This window comes from Macrobrachium nipponense, chromosome 2 (assembly GCF_015104395.2).
Source record: "Macrobrachium nipponense isolate FS-2020 chromosome 2, ASM1510439v2, whole genome shotgun sequence".
Taxonomy (NCBI): Eukaryota; Metazoa; Arthropoda; class Malacostraca; order Decapoda; family Palaemonidae; genus Macrobrachium; species Macrobrachium nipponense.
Window position 1 is genome coordinate 32,704,517 of NC_087201.1, and position 19,217 is coordinate 32,723,733.

The 19,217-nt window shown below is 39.1% G+C and overlaps 1 protein-coding gene across 1 annotated transcript in view; it reads right to left on the reverse strand.

Moving 5' to 3' along the window:
- Positions 1-19,217, reverse strand: part of LOC135220516 (neprilysin-1-like) — a 432,979-nt gene that overhangs the window by 36,896 nt on the left and 376,866 nt on the right. Inside the window, exons 3-10 of the mRNA XM_064257668.1 lie at positions 16,327-16,488; positions 15,486-15,569; positions 12,599-12,804; positions 8,253-8,338; positions 6,972-7,068; positions 5,904-6,115; positions 4,685-4,901; positions 4,006-4,188 (exon numbers count right to left, since the gene is read on the reverse strand). Of these exons, the coding sequence (XP_064113738.1) occupies positions 4,006-4,188; positions 4,685-4,901; positions 5,904-6,115; positions 6,972-7,068; positions 8,253-8,338; positions 12,599-12,804; positions 15,486-15,569; positions 16,327-16,468 (1,227 nt within the window). The 5' untranslated portion in view covers positions 16,469-16,488. The remainder of the gene's footprint in view (positions 1-4,005; positions 4,189-4,684; positions 4,902-5,903; positions 6,116-6,971; positions 7,069-8,252; positions 8,339-12,598; positions 12,805-15,485; positions 15,570-16,326; positions 16,489-19,217) is intronic.

A 19,217-nucleotide genomic window follows, 5' to 3' on the forward strand; every position in this document is an offset into this window, starting at 1 on the left:
CTGACCCTATTGTTACGTGATGTGTGAGATTTTGATTGAAATGACCTTTATCTGCACAATTCTTTATATGAAGGATGGACACACCACCCACACGTCACAGTGAATACGCTCTATTGCTTTTCTACCAAGGTTTAGACTTTGGCAAACAGGTTCTGTTCAACGACATCCGAAGTCTGTCAATACTCACAGCAAGATACTTGTTTCAAAACAGTAATAAAGCAGATACTTGTTGGCAAGATGTTTGGAGGGAGTTTCAGATTAAGGTGTTGTTTAAGTGCTTATAATGTAGAAGATATGCTTTTACAAAGTTTTTCAGGATTCTTGTTTGACCTGAATGTTGCTTTGGAATGCTTTAAGTAAAAAAACTTCAGTCTCTTCCCAGGGTGATGATGGAAGACAAAGTATGGACGTACAGCAAATTCTGATTGATCAGGTTCACTTCCTTGCTGTAATTTATATAATTACATATCAACATATCAGCCCAGGTTTCAACAGAAATTAGTCTTTCAAAGGGAAATACCATGAAGCATGTGGAACATACAGGCACATGATGTTGAGAAAGCTAAGAAGTATTTAGTGATTGCTGCGGACGTTTTGGCAGCCCACAAAATGGTTAATAAAATAGCCATGGCTGAATATATATATATAAAAAAAAGACGAAAATGCCTGTCAAAAGAAGGGATGTGTCAACAATAACACCAGAAGAACATGAACAGACAACACTGGGCGGAACATTTTTATGAGGAATCACAAAGACGAAAATTTCATTTCATACCAGAAACTGAAGAAGGCTTTTGGATGAATTCAAAGTATTTTTAAAATGGAAAGCACAAAGTTATGATGGAATCACTGTAGTGATTTAAACCTAAAATGAAATGACACCTTAGCCATAACTACACTGTTTTAAAGCAAATGGGAATGATGCAATAAAGTCTGATCGATGGCTGGGAATTGGAAGTCACGGCAAAGGTACCAACCAAGGTGACTTGAGTGAGAGTGGTAAATACAGAAGCACTGAACTTACTCCCCCCGGGCAACCACCCACCCCTCTACCACAAACACACACACTCACATACACAACTACAACCCAGCCTTCAAGAAAAATGAAAGTAATGAAATTTATAATTTGATTTAAAAAAGTCACCGAATGAGTAGCAAGAGCAATTCATCACCATTATCACGCGGCTCCAGCGCCGTGTGACGCTTAGGGCATCTACGACATTCCGCCACTCACGTCTTTCCTGAGCTTTACCTTCCAATAATCTCCACTCAGCGACAGACTCACTTCTCTTAGCTCCTATCTAAGAAGGTCTGGGTCTTCCAAATGTTCTGCAAACCCTCACCCTCCCTCTATTACACATGTCAATATCTTTTCTGGCACCCACAGAGGCCTAGTTGACATCATCGCATGATATCTTCCTAAGGGGCTGTTCGAAGAACACACCCCAGTCATCTCCACCTCCCTTTCCTCCTCTCCATATGAAAACTAATTCATTTCCCCTACAGTACTATTTCTAAATCTACCCTTCAAGTCTGATTGCTAATAATCACCCTGAAGCTTTATTCTCAAACCGATGAAATCCTTTCATGCCTCGAGGTATTTGAAAGATAATAATCCTCGATTCTCCCTCCATCCCTTTGTGGATACTCTGCTCTTATGACTGCTGCTCTCCTTTGATTTGACTTTAGTTCTCTCTCTCTCTCTCTCTCTCTCTCTCTCTCTCTCTCTCTCTCTCTAAGATGCATTCTGCTGAGCTTTGTAATTTCTTTTTTGAAGATGAAAACATCCGCTTATCTTAAGCTTGTCAAGTTTTTCTTCATTCTAAACCCTTATTTTGCTTATTTGTTCTTCATTCTAAACCCTTATTTTGCTTATTGGTTCTTCATTCTAAACCCTTATTTTGCTTATTTGTTCTTCATTCTAAACCCTTATTTTGCTTATTTGGTTCATTCTACTTATTTTTGCTAAATTTGTTTCTTCATTCTAAAACCCTTATTTTGCTTATTGTTCTTCATCTAAACCCTTATTTTGCTTATTGTTCTTCATTCTTACTTATTGGCTTATTGTTCTTCATTCTAAACCCTTATTTTTGCTTATTGTTCTTCATTCTTACTTCTTCTTCGGTTCTTCATTCTAAACCCTTATTTTGCTTATTGGTTCTTCATTCTAAACCCTTATTTTGCTTATTGGTTCTTCATTCTAAACCCTTCTCTTCCATAGGTGTTCGTTCTAAATCCTTATCTTCCATAATTGTTCTTTATTCTGAACCCTTATCTTCAATAGTTGTTGTTCTTCATTCTCGACGTTCCTCTTCCATAGTTGTTCATCATTCTAAATCCTTATCTTCCTTATTTGTTCTTCATTCTATAACCTTATCTTCCTCAGTTGTTCTTCATTCTAAATCTTTCTCTTCCATAGTTGTTTTCCTTCATTCTAAACCTTTTTCTTCCATAGCTGTTCTTCATTCTAAACCTTTCTCTTCCATAGTTGTTCTTCTTCATTCTAAACCTTTCTCTTCCATAGCTGTTCTTCTTCATTCTAAACCTTTCTCTTCCATAGTTGTTGTCCTTCATTCTAAACCTTTCTCTTCCATAGCTGTTCTTCATTCTAACCTTTCTCTTCCATAGTTGTTCTTCATTCTAAACATTTCTCTTCCATAGTTATTTTTCATTCTAAACCCCTATCTTCCTTAGTTATTCTTCATTCTAAACCTTCTTCTTCCAGAGTTGTTGTTCTGCATTCTAAACCTTTCTCTTCCATGAAGTCCATGAAAAGGGAAAACAGCGAAAGTGACATATAATTTTCTTTTGGTACCCCAATGCCTTAAATTTGTCTTGATTTAACTCATGGATAATTGCGGTTAACCTAAAAGTGACGCGGGACCTCCCATAACATTGATATATGGACGTTTAACAAAAGCCTTTTGGTAATTAACAAAAGCCATCAGAATGAGATTTTTAAATCTCTCCCTCAGCAATACTTCTCAGTCCCAACATTTGACCTGAGCAACTCCTGCCTTCTATAAAAATCAACATGTCCATTTCCAAGAATATTATAAACTTCTTCCAGCCTATATTATAGACGATAAGGCAGGAGACCAAAAGATAAACAATTCTAAAGCTGAAAACTAAACAAGTACAGTAAAATGCCCTTGTGTATGCGTCCCCTAAAACCAGGAAACCCACCTAAGTGGTGTGAATTCTACGAGGCAGCCAAGGGTTAAGGACAAAGATTACTGAAGACCACCAAATGGAGTTTCAAAGACGACCCAAACAGGAAAGATACTCCAGTCAAATTATCAAATCATCCATTTTCTGAAGGGGTCGCCCAAAAGCAAATGACTGCTCTATTGCCAATTGAGTGGTCACCTCCAGGTCTTAAAAACATTCACATGAAAACCAGACATATTGCCACTGCCAATAAAACGACCACAACCGTTGCCCATACAAATATCCACCTGTGTAATGACACAAATGTCGTACTTTATTGATTCCAGTTTGGGTTTCAGAAGAAGAAGGGTTTATTGACATTGTTTTATTAGAGGGTAAGCCAGAATATTTGCACCTATGAGCATATATTCTCTTCTAAAGGGAATACTACACTGTGAAATGTCAATAAACATTGCTGCCAAGAGTATCGACATACTTTCTTACTTGTTCTAAAACAGAATAAGACTGAAACTAAGAGCAGCGTGATTCACAGAACCTAAGAGAGTAAGAGTGTTTGTAAGAAGAAAATACAACAAAAATGAGGATATTGCTATAATAAAACAGAAAATCACGTCCGCTGAGCAGGTACTTGAAGACAGGAAAAAGATTTTTCACAGTTTTATGCAGCATAGAACTTGGATCGAGTAATTTAAATACCACGTTATTTGCAATTTTGTAGTACACTGGAACGCTACAATACGTCGAAACATACTCTATAACCTAGTTAGTAAAAAAATAAGCAGCATGAGAATGCACACACGTTACCTCTAGAGAATCTGATAAGGAAGGACTCACATTTTCATACTCGACAGCGAGCTCGTCTGGGCGCGTGAGCATCTCTGGGTAACCGATCTTCTCATTCATGGCGTTGGCCTTTTCGCGCGCAACCGACCTGGTCTCGTCGTCCATCCAGTCATTCTCTTCCAGCAGGTCAGAGAAAGCAGACCGTAACGTGTGGATCATCTCCAGGGCGGTTTCCTTATGGGGAAAACAACTCAAATTGTGAGAGATGAAAGGGACCAACTCTAGAGTTGGTTCCTTTAACATAAGTTGAAATCTGTGAGTGAAAGGATCCTAAAAATGTGGTGTCATACTTTTGCAGCCAAATGTACGGGGAAAAAAATTTGTCATTTTAGTAATATTAGGCACATCAATTCCTGAGCAACTGTTGGGCAATAAAGTACAATAATCTTAGATCTATCCTCTGCACTGCTGCAAGCTTCCCCCAAGATGATAAAAATATACATTACTGGCTGTTAGGCAATACATAACCTCCCCAAAGCAATTTTTCAGCGTTGATTTAACCTAAACGTAACTTTAGCTCCTCAACAGCTCCAAAAGATTCGTCTTTTGTCTCTACGTGACTAAACGAAATAATTCTGTATATCTTCATCATTCCCATTGTGCATTGACCTGGTCTTCAGTTCTGCTCTTACCTGTAGAACGTCCGGCCAGCTCCTGATCCTTCACCTACCTTGCTCTCAGGATTGAAATTCTCCTTGATAAAGAGCGCCCCGACTGCCATACCAAGTCGTTTGTTGGTCCAGTCAATGCAGACGTTCCAGCGGTTACGGTCAGACTGAATGCCCAAGAGAACTTTCCTGAACTCGTGCCTTGAGGCCCTGTAGGCGTGGCTGAGATGTGGCGTGATGTCCAGTACTAGCCGCCACATAATGTAGTTCCAGAGGACTCTGGAAAGTTTCAAAATAGGTTTTCAGGAGGCAAAGGTACGTCAGAGATTTTTTTTTTACATGCTCCTTGACATTCTAGCAATGATCAAACCGAAGAGACCGGCTGGTATTGGAAATCCTGCAAAATGTGACAAGAGTAGAGACACGTAGAGAAAAGACAATAATTAGCATTGTCGAGGGAATTTGTTAATTCTTCCCTTTTTGCTCTTATAACTGTGAGTGATTGTTACCAATGCTATTATTCACACACAAAAATTTATGTCGTAGAAATGTCTGTACAGAGGTTCTTTGCAACTCGTTTCTATTGGTTGTGAAATAAACTCCGATTTTAGTTGTTTTTAAAAATGAACTCAGGATACATTTCCTCCCACTTACTACTGTCATAAACACTGCTTCATAATTACAAAAGAACATCGTAAAGGCAGAACAAATACGTAAATTCAAGAACTAAAAGGTCACACAGCATTTATTCCAAGAACATTACAGATCACAAACAAAATTACATTTCTCAGAAGTTTCTAGCAACAGGCACCTAGGAATGCTGAATGCCTTTCATAAAAAGGTTATTTGATTGATAGGAGGCAGAAGAATAAAACTGCTTTGAGAGATGAAAAATGTAAGCTAAAATTCAATAAATTTCATTCGTAAGCTGTATAAAAGTCGATGAAAATGCACAACACCATGCCAAATGTATACATTAATTTTGATTGCAACATCAGGGACGATACCTTGAAGCCAAAGTTATATCAGGGATAGACGAGTTATCCACCACAACCTTTGTTCTTTTCTAGGCGTCTCCTATCAGGAAATAATTTACTTGGCACCACCATTTTGAATACATAATATCCATTGAGAACAAAGTCTCCTCTCTCTCTCTCTCTCTCTCTCTCTCTCTCTCTCTCTCTCTCTCTCTCTCTCACACACAGACACACACAGACACACGCACACACACACACAGTCAGCACATATGCAGCTTAATTCGCTGCTGCTAAGTGCTCTTACTTCTTGTCTGTTGTGACCATGATCTTGGCTAAACGCTTCAGATAGGGCATGGAATACACAACAATGGGTTCCTCTGGCATCAGTCTCTCCTTCAGGAAGGCTGAGAGGTAGTCGGACCACTTGAACTCGGGGACTTCCTGCTCCAGAAGGGCCAGAGTCAATTTGACGTAATTTCTGCCCGTGTCATGGCGATCGGCTTCTGGCATGGTCGCCTAGAATAATATAATAGTAATTAAAGTGCAAGTACATGTAATAGTTGATATCATAGAGCTTTTATTCTGAATGGATAATGGTTCATATTTCCAATTACAATAACATTTGTAACAAACATTTGTAACAATAAGTACTATCATAATAAAGGTGAGGACATTTCTTTGTTGGATATCCACCAAAATTAGCTGTCGTGATTCCTACCTAAATGAGAAGGAACGGGATACCCAGAACACGAGGTAAAATTCCATTCAATATTGTTTCTTAATATTGTACGGAGGCACAATCGCACTTTGGGATTGCATGACCTTTCCCATCACTGATACTGAAAACTAATAATGTCTGCAATGGTATTACCACGTCTTCTAGATAATCTGTCCCTTCTTAAACTTATATTCTAGAAACTGAACTGAATATGTAATTGAGGCCAAAGGCCAAGCACGGAGACCTATGAGGTCATTCAGTGTTGAAACGGAAATTGACAGTAAATGATTTGAAAGATGAAACACGACGGAAACCTCAAAGCAGTTGCACTATGAATCGACTGTTAGGAGAGGGTGGACAGTAAGATGGGAGAAAGAGAATATGAAAGGAGATACAGTAAAAGGAACGAAAATGGTTGCAGCTAGGGGCCGGGGGCACGCTGCTAAGAACCTTAAGGTTAGAGTGTACCGCATGAGGTGCACTGATTGCACTAACCCGGCCCCCCAACTACGGAGGATATTCTAGAAACGAAGACATAAGAAAATATCAACATGACATTAATGACTCGTCCATGAATTGACTCAAATAGATCCATAACTTATTTCCATACTAAAAACAAGAACAGTTCTCGGTGATCTCCTTGTCTGTACTCACGTTGGCCAACCGAGTCTCCAGGGCTAAGACTTCTCCCAGCTGTACTTCGGCGTAAGTTCGATTGGCTCCCCTGAGTTCAGCCACGTCCGTCATGAATCTGAGGGGAAGAAGAGACGGGGGAACATCACGAGCAATGAATATGTCAGTGTTATAATTAGTTAACAGTTGCCAAGATGTCTCCTCCGACTTAGTCAAAGACTATAAGTAATGCCCAGTTGCCCAAACCGTAAAAAGCCTTTCTGTCTGAAAGTCGACAGATGTTTTGGAAATCCCAGTCTCAGTAGGAAAAGGAGAGCGTAGGTTAGAAACCACCACATTTCATTTGCGACGCATTTCGTTGCTTCTTTGTAACAACGTAACCAGGCCTCTGAGAGACATAACTTTCAAAATACTCTAATGTCTCTTTCAGGCTTGTAAATGTTGTTATGTGGAACCAACGAAAAGCGTCGATCTTATGTTTATACTGTTATATTGTAAACAATCTCTTGCAATGTCTTCCTCGCAACTCTCTGTGATTATATTATAAAAACAGAATCTTCCAAGTTCGAATCTGCGGACGCAAATGTCATTCTTCCCTCTTCCATTAGGGAAAGCTTAAGAATAAACAGAGTTTAACTGCAGATAGTGGCAGCTTTTCGGTCGTCAGAAGTGTTAACGTCTACAATTTTTGCTGCAAGACTTTTGGCTGTGAGCACCAACAACCACCCAAGAAATTAATTTAGGACAACCATGATAAAATCAATGGCTGTAGTTGCACAATGTATTCAATACGAGATATATGTATATATAAATAAATAAATAAATATATATATATATATATATATATATACATATATATATATATGTGTGTGTGTGTGTGTGTGTGTGTGTGTGTGTGTGTGTGTGAGAGAGAGAGCACGTGCGCGCGTGTTGTGTGAAATAGAGAGCAAGCTTCATCAGAAGGTCACAGACAGAGAGAAATGACAGGCTGGGCGTAAAGAAGTTGGGAAAGACAATAACAAAAAAAAACAGCTAAATAGGATACACTAGACAAAGATAATTTTAACCAAAAAAAAAAGATGCTGAGAGAGAGAGAGAGAGAGAGAGAGAGAGAGAGAGAGAGAGAAGGAGAGAAGAGAGAGAGCTAAAGTAATCATACGATTAAAAGGAGAACAAGAATAGATACAGAAACAGGAGAGAGAGAGAGAGAGAGAGAGAGAGAGAGAGAGAGAGAATAACAATATGCGATTAGGTAACCAAACAGAGAGAGAGAGAGATCCAGGCAAGAAACTTGGTACTTACTTCAGGTAGGCGTCGAGAGCTCGCCGGGAGGAGTTAGCCCTCAGGAAGTAGTCCCGGGAAGGCAGCCCCAGTACCATTTGGTCTAACTGGAGAGGATCACGAGAAGAGAAGCAAAAGACGTTGTTATTCCGCTAAACCTCATGACAAAATAATTCGAAATAATCTTACACTTTTCAGTACACTGTGTCATTCTCTTTTGGTTTGAAACCTCAGATACAAATTTCAAAGTTGTGACAACCATCCAACCACTGTTTATGTTATCAATTCAGTGGTTCTAGATTTTTTAAAAATAAAATCTTAATAATCTATTCACTTTTATCAATTTTAGTTACTTTGTCACTCGTTATTTCACTCCAATAAAATGTCACCCCTGTGAAATGCCACTCCTTCGATACGGACCTATCCACATGGGCTACATGAGTTACAACTGAATAAAGTTGGACGAACCCTTTCTCTGGCCACCTACAAAACAATCATCCTAAACTCAATCATATGGGCCATAGTGACCTTTGGAAGAAAACATTGTTCTTTTTAAAATTCACTGGAAAAATTAGTACAAGGTTATAATAATAATAATTCTGGCAAGAGACCCTCGTTTATACATGTACTGTTGAAAGTGGTTACTGCTTCAGCTGCATTAATCTTGTAGAGAGATTTTTCTTTAATTCTGATTACTGCTTTTTCTCTGGTACTACACCTAGCGAGTAACGTGCTGATGAGATTCACCTTCTGAAGGGAGAAGTCAATATACTGGAATTTCGTCAATAATTATGTATTTATAAAGTAAGTCAAATAAGGGGGACATGATCCTTATAGTTAGGTATCTTATACAATATAGACACAATAAAGAAAAATTTAGGTATTAATCAAATCAATGATATGGCAAAAGTTTCATTCAGCGGCTAGGTCACATGCTGAGTTTTCACTGGCTAGTGAAGCAATGCTGGTCTCCAATTAGCTGGAGAAAGTTCCCTGTAAGCCACCCATCAAATCTTGAAGGTCGCATCACTACAGCCTGGTGGAACGACGAGGCTGGAGCACGACATCACGGGGTGGTGACAATATATGAGAGAAGGCCCTCTCCTTCTCTGTTCCTATGTAAAGTTCACAAAAAGGACACCCAAAGGTGAGCCCATCGCAACACCGTCCTTCTGCTAGAACTTCTGGTCCTTGTGGGTGGAGAAGGGAGCCTTCTTCATGCTTATCTCAAGGAGGGCCCACAGAGATGCTTCCCGGGATGTTCAATCGCAGTGTAGTGGGGTGACTGTAGACGCGGTGTGAGGGTGAGTGGTTGTTTGAGGAAAACAATGTTTGTTTATCTTTGGACAGTTGCCTCCTTACCCAGGAATGCTGTTGTTCAGAGTTTTCGTCTGTCGAGACGAAATGTTCCATCGAGACCACAGCAGCAGCAGTTTTGGAGGATCACCTGGTTGCTGGTGATGGATTTGGTTTAGCAGTTGTCAACTGCTGAGGAGGACTCGGTCCAATTCCCAATGATGAGAGGTTGCTAAGTCATAGTCCCATGTTGAGAAGAGGTGCTCTTCCATGGCTGCTACAAAGCAGTCGCATTGAACATTGTGTTGAGGATCTAAGATTGTGGCTCTTACTTTTATGTAGTAACACTATCAGTGTCTTTTGGATGAACAAGTGTATGGTTCTTCCTTGGGCATGCTGCAACATTATTAGTATTATTTGGATGAGCAAGTGTATGACTCTTATTATTGTGAATTGTTATTGTAATATTATTGGAGCAAGTGGCTCTGATAATTGTGGTTAGTAAGCAAGTATGGCTCTGAGTGTTTATGATTACTATTACATTTGTATGGTGCTACTGCTGGATATTTATTTTGGCATTTATTTATTGAATTGTTATTGAGAATTTAGTGTCTGTGGAACTATGTAATTTGATTGTTGGTCATAGTATTGGTTATTTGCCTTACATTTTTGTTTTCCTAAACTTTGACTCACTTTGTAAATACGTATAAAAATTTAGGATAATAAAGTAATAGTAAGGTAATTTTTGTTGTTTTGATCAGCTCCTTCCTCCTTTGTTTGTCTCAACTGCTGTCAGTCATTTCAGTCTCTTTCTTTTTGCAATTAAGATCCTGCAAGACCGAGTGCGGTCCATTACAGTGGACCATAATGATTTTGAGACCATCGAAATCAAGAACTGCATCTACAGGGATCCCAATGATTTTGAGACCATCGAAATCAAGGACCACACCTACAGGGATCCCATTCAAGATATGCATAGAAGACTCCCTTCTCCACCCACAAGGACCAGATGTTCCACCAGAAGGACGGTGTTACAATGGGCTCGCCTTTGAGTGTCCATTTTGCAAACTTCTACACGCATAGTGGAGGAGAGGGTTTCTATCATATAAGGAGATCCCCGCAAATAAGCCAGATATATAGACAGCTTTGTACAGGCAGACGACAAGGATGAGGTCGAAGTAGTCCATCATATGTTCCAGCACTATAGTTCCTTGAACTACAACGTCAAATTCAGCAACAATGGCCAGCTCCCTTTTCTCGGCATCCTTGTCTGCATAACAGAAGATGGCCTAAGAACCTCTATCTATATCAAGCAGATGAACTTAGGCCTGTGCCTGAATGGAGACAGTGATTGCCCTGCGAAATTTAAGAACTACCACCATCAAGGCCTATGTTAAGAGGACCCTCACCCACTGTTCCTCCTGGCAGAGAGAGAGAGAGAGAGAGAGAGAGAGAGAGAGAGAGAGAGAGAGCACAGCTTCACCCGCAGTACAAGATCAAGTTGTCTACAAGGAGAGAATGCACTCATGATACCGAGAGGATGGGGACATAATGAAGAGGATCATTATGGAAAATGTTACCCCTACCAAGTTAAAACCAAATTCGACCTTATCATTTACCACAGAGTTTACATACCACGGACCTAATCATGAAGAATAACCCAACCCTGCTGACAAGAGATCCTCTGAAGCAGACGAATGTGGTCTACCAGTTTTCATGCCCTGCCTAAGGATGTCCCAGCACTTACATCAGAATGACTACCATGAAGAACGGCGTCTGCACTTACTTCAAGTGCTACTCATCCAGCAGGAGAAACCACCACTGAACACGATGCAAGAAGTGCTCTTCCTCCCCAATAATAAGAATAATACCAGGACAAGAAAATAATACCAGAACGAGTGACACTCACGGCCCTGAAATACAGCAACTTCAAGCAACGTCACACACTACTCCGAGACATCATGCTCCAGTCTTGTCAGTCCAACAGGCTGCAGCGATGCGACCTTCAAGCCTATTAGTAGGTTGCAGGGAACTTTTTCCAGCCAGTAGGAGAGCGGCATCGCACCTCCAGCCAATGAAAATTCAGCATGTGACTTGCCCCCTGCTCACCCATCAACTGTACAATGAGTAGATGCCACCAGCGTCATCACTACTCCACCCTGCTGCAGTGGCCATATTTGGTTTTAGCCGAATGAAATGTTGGCCATATAATTGATTTGACTAACACATAAATTTGTCTATATTGTATAAAATATATCTCTACAGATCACGTCCTCCTTAATTGACTTACTTCGGAAGATTAATCACGTTGGAAAGTTTCTCAGAAACACAGAGAAGACCCCTTTCAAGATCAGTGCAGCTGATGCAGCAATTACTTTCAACAACAACAACAACAGCAACAACAATAATAATAAAACCCAAGTGAATCTTGTCTGTCCTCCCTGGGTGACAGTAGGAAAGACATGACACAGCCACCCACCCCTGCAATTCTTACATGTTCATACTGCCTGCGAACAAAATTCTGTTAATCGTAATCATTTTCAAAGTTCCACTACAGAAAAAAAAACAAGTTCACCGTCCTTTGCAAGAGAATTGCTTTGGAACCTCATTCAAGAGGCAACATCATCAGCGAGGCATCATAATAAACTTGTAATTATAACCAACAATGTTCCGCCTTATAAAACTCTCCAAGGAGATGTTCACAGCAAAGTCTAATTTTGTCACCCAACAGAGTCTGGATATTAAATAAGTGACATCTAAAGAAGCTCATCCCTGGGATTAAACCTTGTAGGGAAATATGACAGTATCCGAGTCATATTTATTTTGAAGAGGAATGGAAGGTTACAAAATAACTGCAACATACAGCTGATATTCAGTATTTTCACGTTCATCTCAAGATCACTTTGAATACAAATGTTTTAATCTAATAAAATCAAGGAACATTATTTTATTTATCAAAAGCACGCTTCATTAAATTCATTAGAAGACGAATAGCTATATAAATACGAGTGTGTGTGCGCGACAGACTGAAATTTAAATATAAATGAAGAGAGAGAGAGAGAGAGTCCCACCTGTATGACGTTGACGGATGAGTTCGTATCGTCGGGCCCGACCCACTGATCTATCAGGATTCCCTGGTTCAGTTCCCCTCGCAAACGCCCGATGAGGGTCTCGACGGAGAACTCCGGGAGGGTCCAGTTCTCCTGCGTGACGGGCCATCCTCCCAGGCTCTCCAGGACTTGGTCCAGTGGCTCGTCCTTGGCCTCCTCAATCTGACCTGACAAAAGCGCCATGTTACCTTTCTCTCCACTCCATCAACACTTGAGAAAAATGGGTGCACAAGGTGGTCCAGTTTTCGAAAAGTTAAGTCACATACACAAGAAAATAAATAATAGCCAGGCGCTCACAAATAAGTTACAAATATCCTTTGATGTACAATTCCCTCTACCTCGGAATCAATATGTTTTCATATACGTTAACCGAAGGGGATTTTTTTTTTTAATAACTTCGTCCTCTCGTCGTGGATTCGAACCAGCGCACGGAGGAGAAATCAGGACTTCAGTGACTCTTTACCGACACGGCAGGAATTATTATCAACTAAGAGATTCCCCTTCGGTTAACGTATATGGAAATATATTAATTCCGAGGTAGAGCGAATTAGATATTAAAGGACATTTGTAGCTTAATGCACGTAGTTTATGAATCATATTTACTTCCGAGGTAGAGCGATTAGAATTAGGCAAAGGACTTTGTAGCTTAATGAACGTAGTTTATGAATCACGGTGATGTGATAAAAATTCATATATATATAACTCTTAATTAATAATATAATATATATATATCTATAATATATCATATATATATATTAATATTATATATAATATAATAAATGTACAAGTATTCTGTACAACAGAATTCCATCTAACAAAAGCAGCCCATAAAAACTATATTTCAGAGACTGCTGTCTCTCTCTTCAGGTACGTATAGAGAGAGGCAGCAGTCTTTCAAAATATCGTACTCTCTTTCTATATTTTGGCGTTTTTATGGGCTCCTTTTGTATTACATATATATATATATATATATATATATATATATAATATATATATATATATATATATATATAGTATATAGTATATACACAGAGCAAGTTATACACGCTGTCTCCGTTCGTTAAAATATTCTGTTGTAGGAAGGCCACTAAAATTAGGAAGAATTGAAAATATTTACTTAAGCTTTCGGAGAGTATATTCTTTCCCTCTTTCATAAAAATAATTAAAAGTTGCAAAAACTGAAATCACTGGTCAAGGTAAAAGAAATATCAACATACATGTAAGTAGTTGGATTATTATTATCAGTGTAACTGCCCTAAGGTGGTTTGCCAATATAGTTTCACAACTTGAATTACTCTTATACTACACATTCAGTGTCAACCTTTTGGATTAAAATATATTCTTAAAGTTTTCTTTATTTTCAGTGTTAACATACTTCACGTTTTTCATTTCGTCCAGGTTAACAATATGATTTTTACTCTGCGTTGAAAGAGGGCGTTGTTTTCATTACCCTTCCTTAATGAGTCTTTTCCTTCTGTCAAAATCAATCGTTTCACCTACATTTATCTTTTTACACTCTTGGCAGGTTTATTCCTCTACATTTTTAACATTATTTGTTAATTACGTTCTTTTGAACAGTGTTTGTATTCTTATGTGCTGGGTCAATGTTACAAAATTTCAAATATTCCTTTAAAAGTCCAGATTTTTTGTTGGTTTGTGGCAAGACTAAAAACAATTATTATCACCTACGAAGCGCATTTTCTCCCTTGCCACATGATATGTTCTACGTGCCTTAAAATATGGCTTCTGCATAGAACTTGTATTGTAACCAAGTGCAGTGAAAATCTTTTTGCTGTGATTTATTTCAGTCTCTAAAAATTCAACATCACGAAATTTGTATGTTCTCAAGAATATATTAGAAATAACACCTATTTTCACATCTTCTGAGTGGAAAGAAAAAGCATGAATATATGACTCTGCATGGGTCGGTTTTCTATATACTGCATATTTAATTCTATTATCTTCTAAACGAAATAATAAAATGTCTAAGAAAGGTAGCCTGTTATGAACTTGAACTGATAGATAATATCTATTAATCCCGGAAGGAGAATCTGTGATGGTTGGAAACTTGGCTATTTAACATAATGTTATTTGAATTATTGGAAGAACGTCCACACTTGAACCGCCTGCACAGCTCATTCACGAATCTGTATTCAGACTTGGTCCCAGAACAACTGCATTCTATGACGCAGCTCTGCCACGGAGTGCATCTGACATTCCATTTAAAGTCATATGCACATGAACAGCGAATGAGGATGAGGGTACGAGTGAGAGGTGTGTGTGCAACATGACGAAGAAGAAAAAGCAGGAAATCAGGTCCAAGGTCACAGGGACAATGAGACCTTATTTCCTGTTTTTCTTCTTCGTCCCTTGCTTGGAGTCACTTGCCTATGACGCCAATGAGCGAGCAGCTAGTTGCATTGTGTCAGGTTACTTAAATACTCTCTCTCTCTTAAATTAATTTGAAACTTAATATACAGACTACATAGACGTCTAGATAACCTACAGTTCCTTTCAAAAGGACAATATACGCTTTGCCAAACTGACCTAAGCTTACTCACAAGAAGCTCTTAAGAGCAATAATAAACAAACACACCTTTGTGTGTGTGTGTTTGTGAGGGATTCTCCTTTCTTTGAGTTTCATTACTGGTTTGCGTGAGACTTTATTCTAAAAAAGAAAAAAAAGAGCAATGGCAGTGCAATTTCTTTGAAATGATTTAACGAGAGAACCTATCACATTCAAAGCCGCATCAAATCGAATTCTACGTCCCTTATGGACACCACCACCACTCGTACCACTACGACTACTTACGGGCAACATCTTTCATTACAAAAATAATCAACTTACTTGTATTCATACATGACGAGTAAAAGATCTTTGCCTTCTTGGTTGCTTCCCCTTCGCCCGGTGACACATCCTCTTCCAAAAGACCTGCGTAGAAAGTAATGATCATGTAAAAAAAACAAAGTATATCTTAGTTTTAACTAACCACTGAGCTGATCTAGAGCTCTCCTAGGGCTGGCTGCCCGAAGGATTAGATATTTTGACGTGGCTAGAAACCAATTGGTTAATCAGCAATGGGACCTACAGCTCACTGTGGGATTCGAACCACATTATAACGAGAAACGAATGTCTAATCACCAGAAATACATTCCTATGATTCCGGGTTGGCAGTGGCGAAGCGAACTCGGACTACCAAATCGGTAAGCGAGCACGTAACCCACTCGTCCAATGATGAACTAATGATAATGTAACCAGCAGCATTAGTTATACGAGTAATAATAACACCACATTAGGGAATGCTGCTAACAAATATAACGTTGACAAAATTATATACATTTCGGTCATATAATAATGAGATTAACTGCGTCCAAGAAAAAGGTTGTGGCAATGAGAGAATCTGGTTGTCAAAGTCTGAGATAGTCTGGTTGCAAGGAAAGAATGGAGAAGGTTTATTTGTTAACAGAGAAGAGGACAGGAAGACACACGATTCAGCCGCTAAATAGGCCTAGCTCTAGTGTAGCTAAAAAAAAAATTGCGAACATGCCACCAAATGATTACAACGTGGTGTAAAAATACGTGATTCTAGTGCAACAGTATACGTATTCAAATAAAAGTACCACATAGTAATTGTAAATAAAAAACATTAATGGCCTAACACAATAAAAGAAAATTTTTTAGATAGTACCCCTGAGAATATTTTGTAGCTGATCGGCCATAACTTCGAAGGTGTTGATAGACGCTCGATCCTCTGGAATAACGTGTTTCTTGTTCCAGACACCGCAGGCGAACTGGAAGAAATCGTTGCAGGGGTCGGCACTTTGGTCCATCGCTGCCAGCAACGAGGCCGCTGGAAAATAAATGACATCCTTTCAGTACTACGGACACTAAGAGACGTGCAGAAAATCTCATTAATGAGGAGCTATCTTTCTATACAAAATTTGTTCTGTGGTCTTTGTCTAGACGATATAGTTATAAATGTGTTATCATTGTGATCATAGATGCATATATGTGTGTAGTACAGTCAGATTCAAAAGTCAACCGACACTCACTCATGTAGGTGATCCTAGTGCGCTCTCTCTGCACTGACAGTATGGTAAACCTCTGAATTTGACTGTACAGGATTTCATGAGTGCATTTATATCCATACCACATCACCATACCACCTCAGAACACTTAACCATCTTATCACTCAAATTATCATTTATGCTACCTCATTTTCCGGCATTTCACACCCTTTCAGTTCTTATTATGCCACAGATATCACATATAAAGTTCTTCACAACATCCTACTTTATTTATTCACATATAACGTCAACACTTCATTTCCTTAGCTTGGAGGAATGTTGGCGCAACAGTCCCTTCATACATTTCAATTTTCGCTTCCTTAGACGGCCCAAGTTTCCTCCACACTTTCTGCACAAATCCTGCCACTTTCCTTGCTTTCTGTACTATGGGACTCATCTCTTCTTTCATCCAATCATCATTAGAAGGTTTATTTCCAAATCTCTATACAATTCTCATGCATCCATTCCTACAACTTCCATATACTACACATTCACTGCTACATCTTCCTGGTTGCTATTTACACTCATAACTGCACTATTGCTCACATTAACTTCCAATGTCCTCCTCATGTGAAAACTTTCAATCTCTTTCACTGGTCCTCTTAATTTATCTTAGTTCCAAAAATTAGACATTCCTTAATCCATTCAAGCAGATACAAAAGTTGACAGTATTAGAAAGGGGGGGCGAAAGATCTAGTAATAATAAGATACATGGCATAACTGAGGTGTTACAGGACAAACATAGGAGAATGGCAAAAAGTATGACGGAGGTTGGCGAGCTGCTGAATAGACTTGAGTGCACGTTTAAGGTGTTGATGTGAACATTTTTGGTAGAAGGGGTCCATCCACGAATCGGCAATTTAAGTGTGAATGTCGCAGCGACAGTTTTCTGGTCTCAGCTTCTGCATTAACCCACCGGCAGAATTGGCATTAACTAATACCTCTCTTGATGGTTACGTGGTTAGACCGCCAACTGGAGTCGTTGGAAGGTACTGTGACGAGGGATCGAGAACCCGGCGTTACCGATCCATTCATCACTTATATTCCCCTTCAGTGATTCATTCCCCATCGGGGATTTTCCCAAAACTGGATATTAAATGATATTTGTAGCTTACTGGTTATAATGTAAATCACGGTGATATGATAAAAAAACATATATAAATATGTATATATATACATAATCATATATTTTTTGCATATTTCTTTTACAAAGATTTTTTCTTACACGCTTTGCCCACTCAAGTTTCATTTTGTCCTCAAGACAAATCCCTCCTTCCGCCCACGGAAACAAAATTGTTCTCTGCCAAGCCTCACTATCAGGCAACTGTCGCTCCATTTCAACATCTCTCCTGTATCTGGAACCAAACTACTGGTTCATGATTACTATTGGCGCCTTCATCCAGATGTGTCACTCCCAATCTTTGACGTGTGTTGACAGTTACGGAATCCATTTGGTGTTTATGTTTGTTGACAGTTGCGGAATCCATTTGGTGTTTATGTTTGGTGACAGTTACAGAATCCATTTGGTGTTTATGTTTGTTGACAGTTGCGGAATCCATTTGATGTTTATGTTTGGTGGCAGTTACGGAATCCATTTGATGTTTATGTTTGGTGACAGTTACAGAATCCATTTGGTGTTTATGTTTAGTGACAGTTACAGAATCCATTTGGTGTTTATGTTTGGTGACAGTTACGGAATCCATTTGGTGTTTATGTTTGTTGACAGTTACGGAATCCATTTGGTGTTTATGTTATGTTTTCGTGGACTCTTTTGTACCCATTCCCCTTTCCATTTGTAACGCACGTGGTAACCGCTTGGCCGATCTAGGTAAAATTTGTCAAATGGCCATTATTTGACCCAACTTTTATAGTAGGGTAGGTTTCAACGCGTACCCCCTGCCCTTCTCCTTCCCCCCCTTTCCCCATCCAACTTCCGCCACCTTCCCTTGTAAATTATGTGGTAAATAAACTTTACGGGTTATCATACCTCATTACCATAGTAATATATTATTGAAAATGTTTTTTTTTATTCCCTGTGAATAATTATTCTGTATCAAGGTTTGTGCTTAGGTTTTATAGGGCGTATGTTTAGGTTTAGTGGGGGGTGTGTGTTTAGATATAGTAGGGATGTGCTTAGGTATTTGTGGGGGTGTTTCAGTTAAGTGGGCGGTAAATGGGACAGTCATCATAGTAAAGTTTGGCTAAAATGAACAGTTACCACAGTAATACCTGGATAAATGGAACAGTCAGCACAGAAATACCTGGAAAACAGACAGTCACCACAGAAATACCTGCATAAAAGAGACAGTCAGCACAGTAATGCCTGGATAAAAGGGATAGTCAGACCATAACACACACATAAATGGGACGGACTACACCGTACTACCTGGATAAAAGGGACGGTCACCACAATAATACCTGCATAAATGGTAGAGTCAGCAGAGTGATACTGGTAAAAAAAGGGACAGTCACCATAGTAATACAAGGATAAATGGGACAGTCACTACAGTAA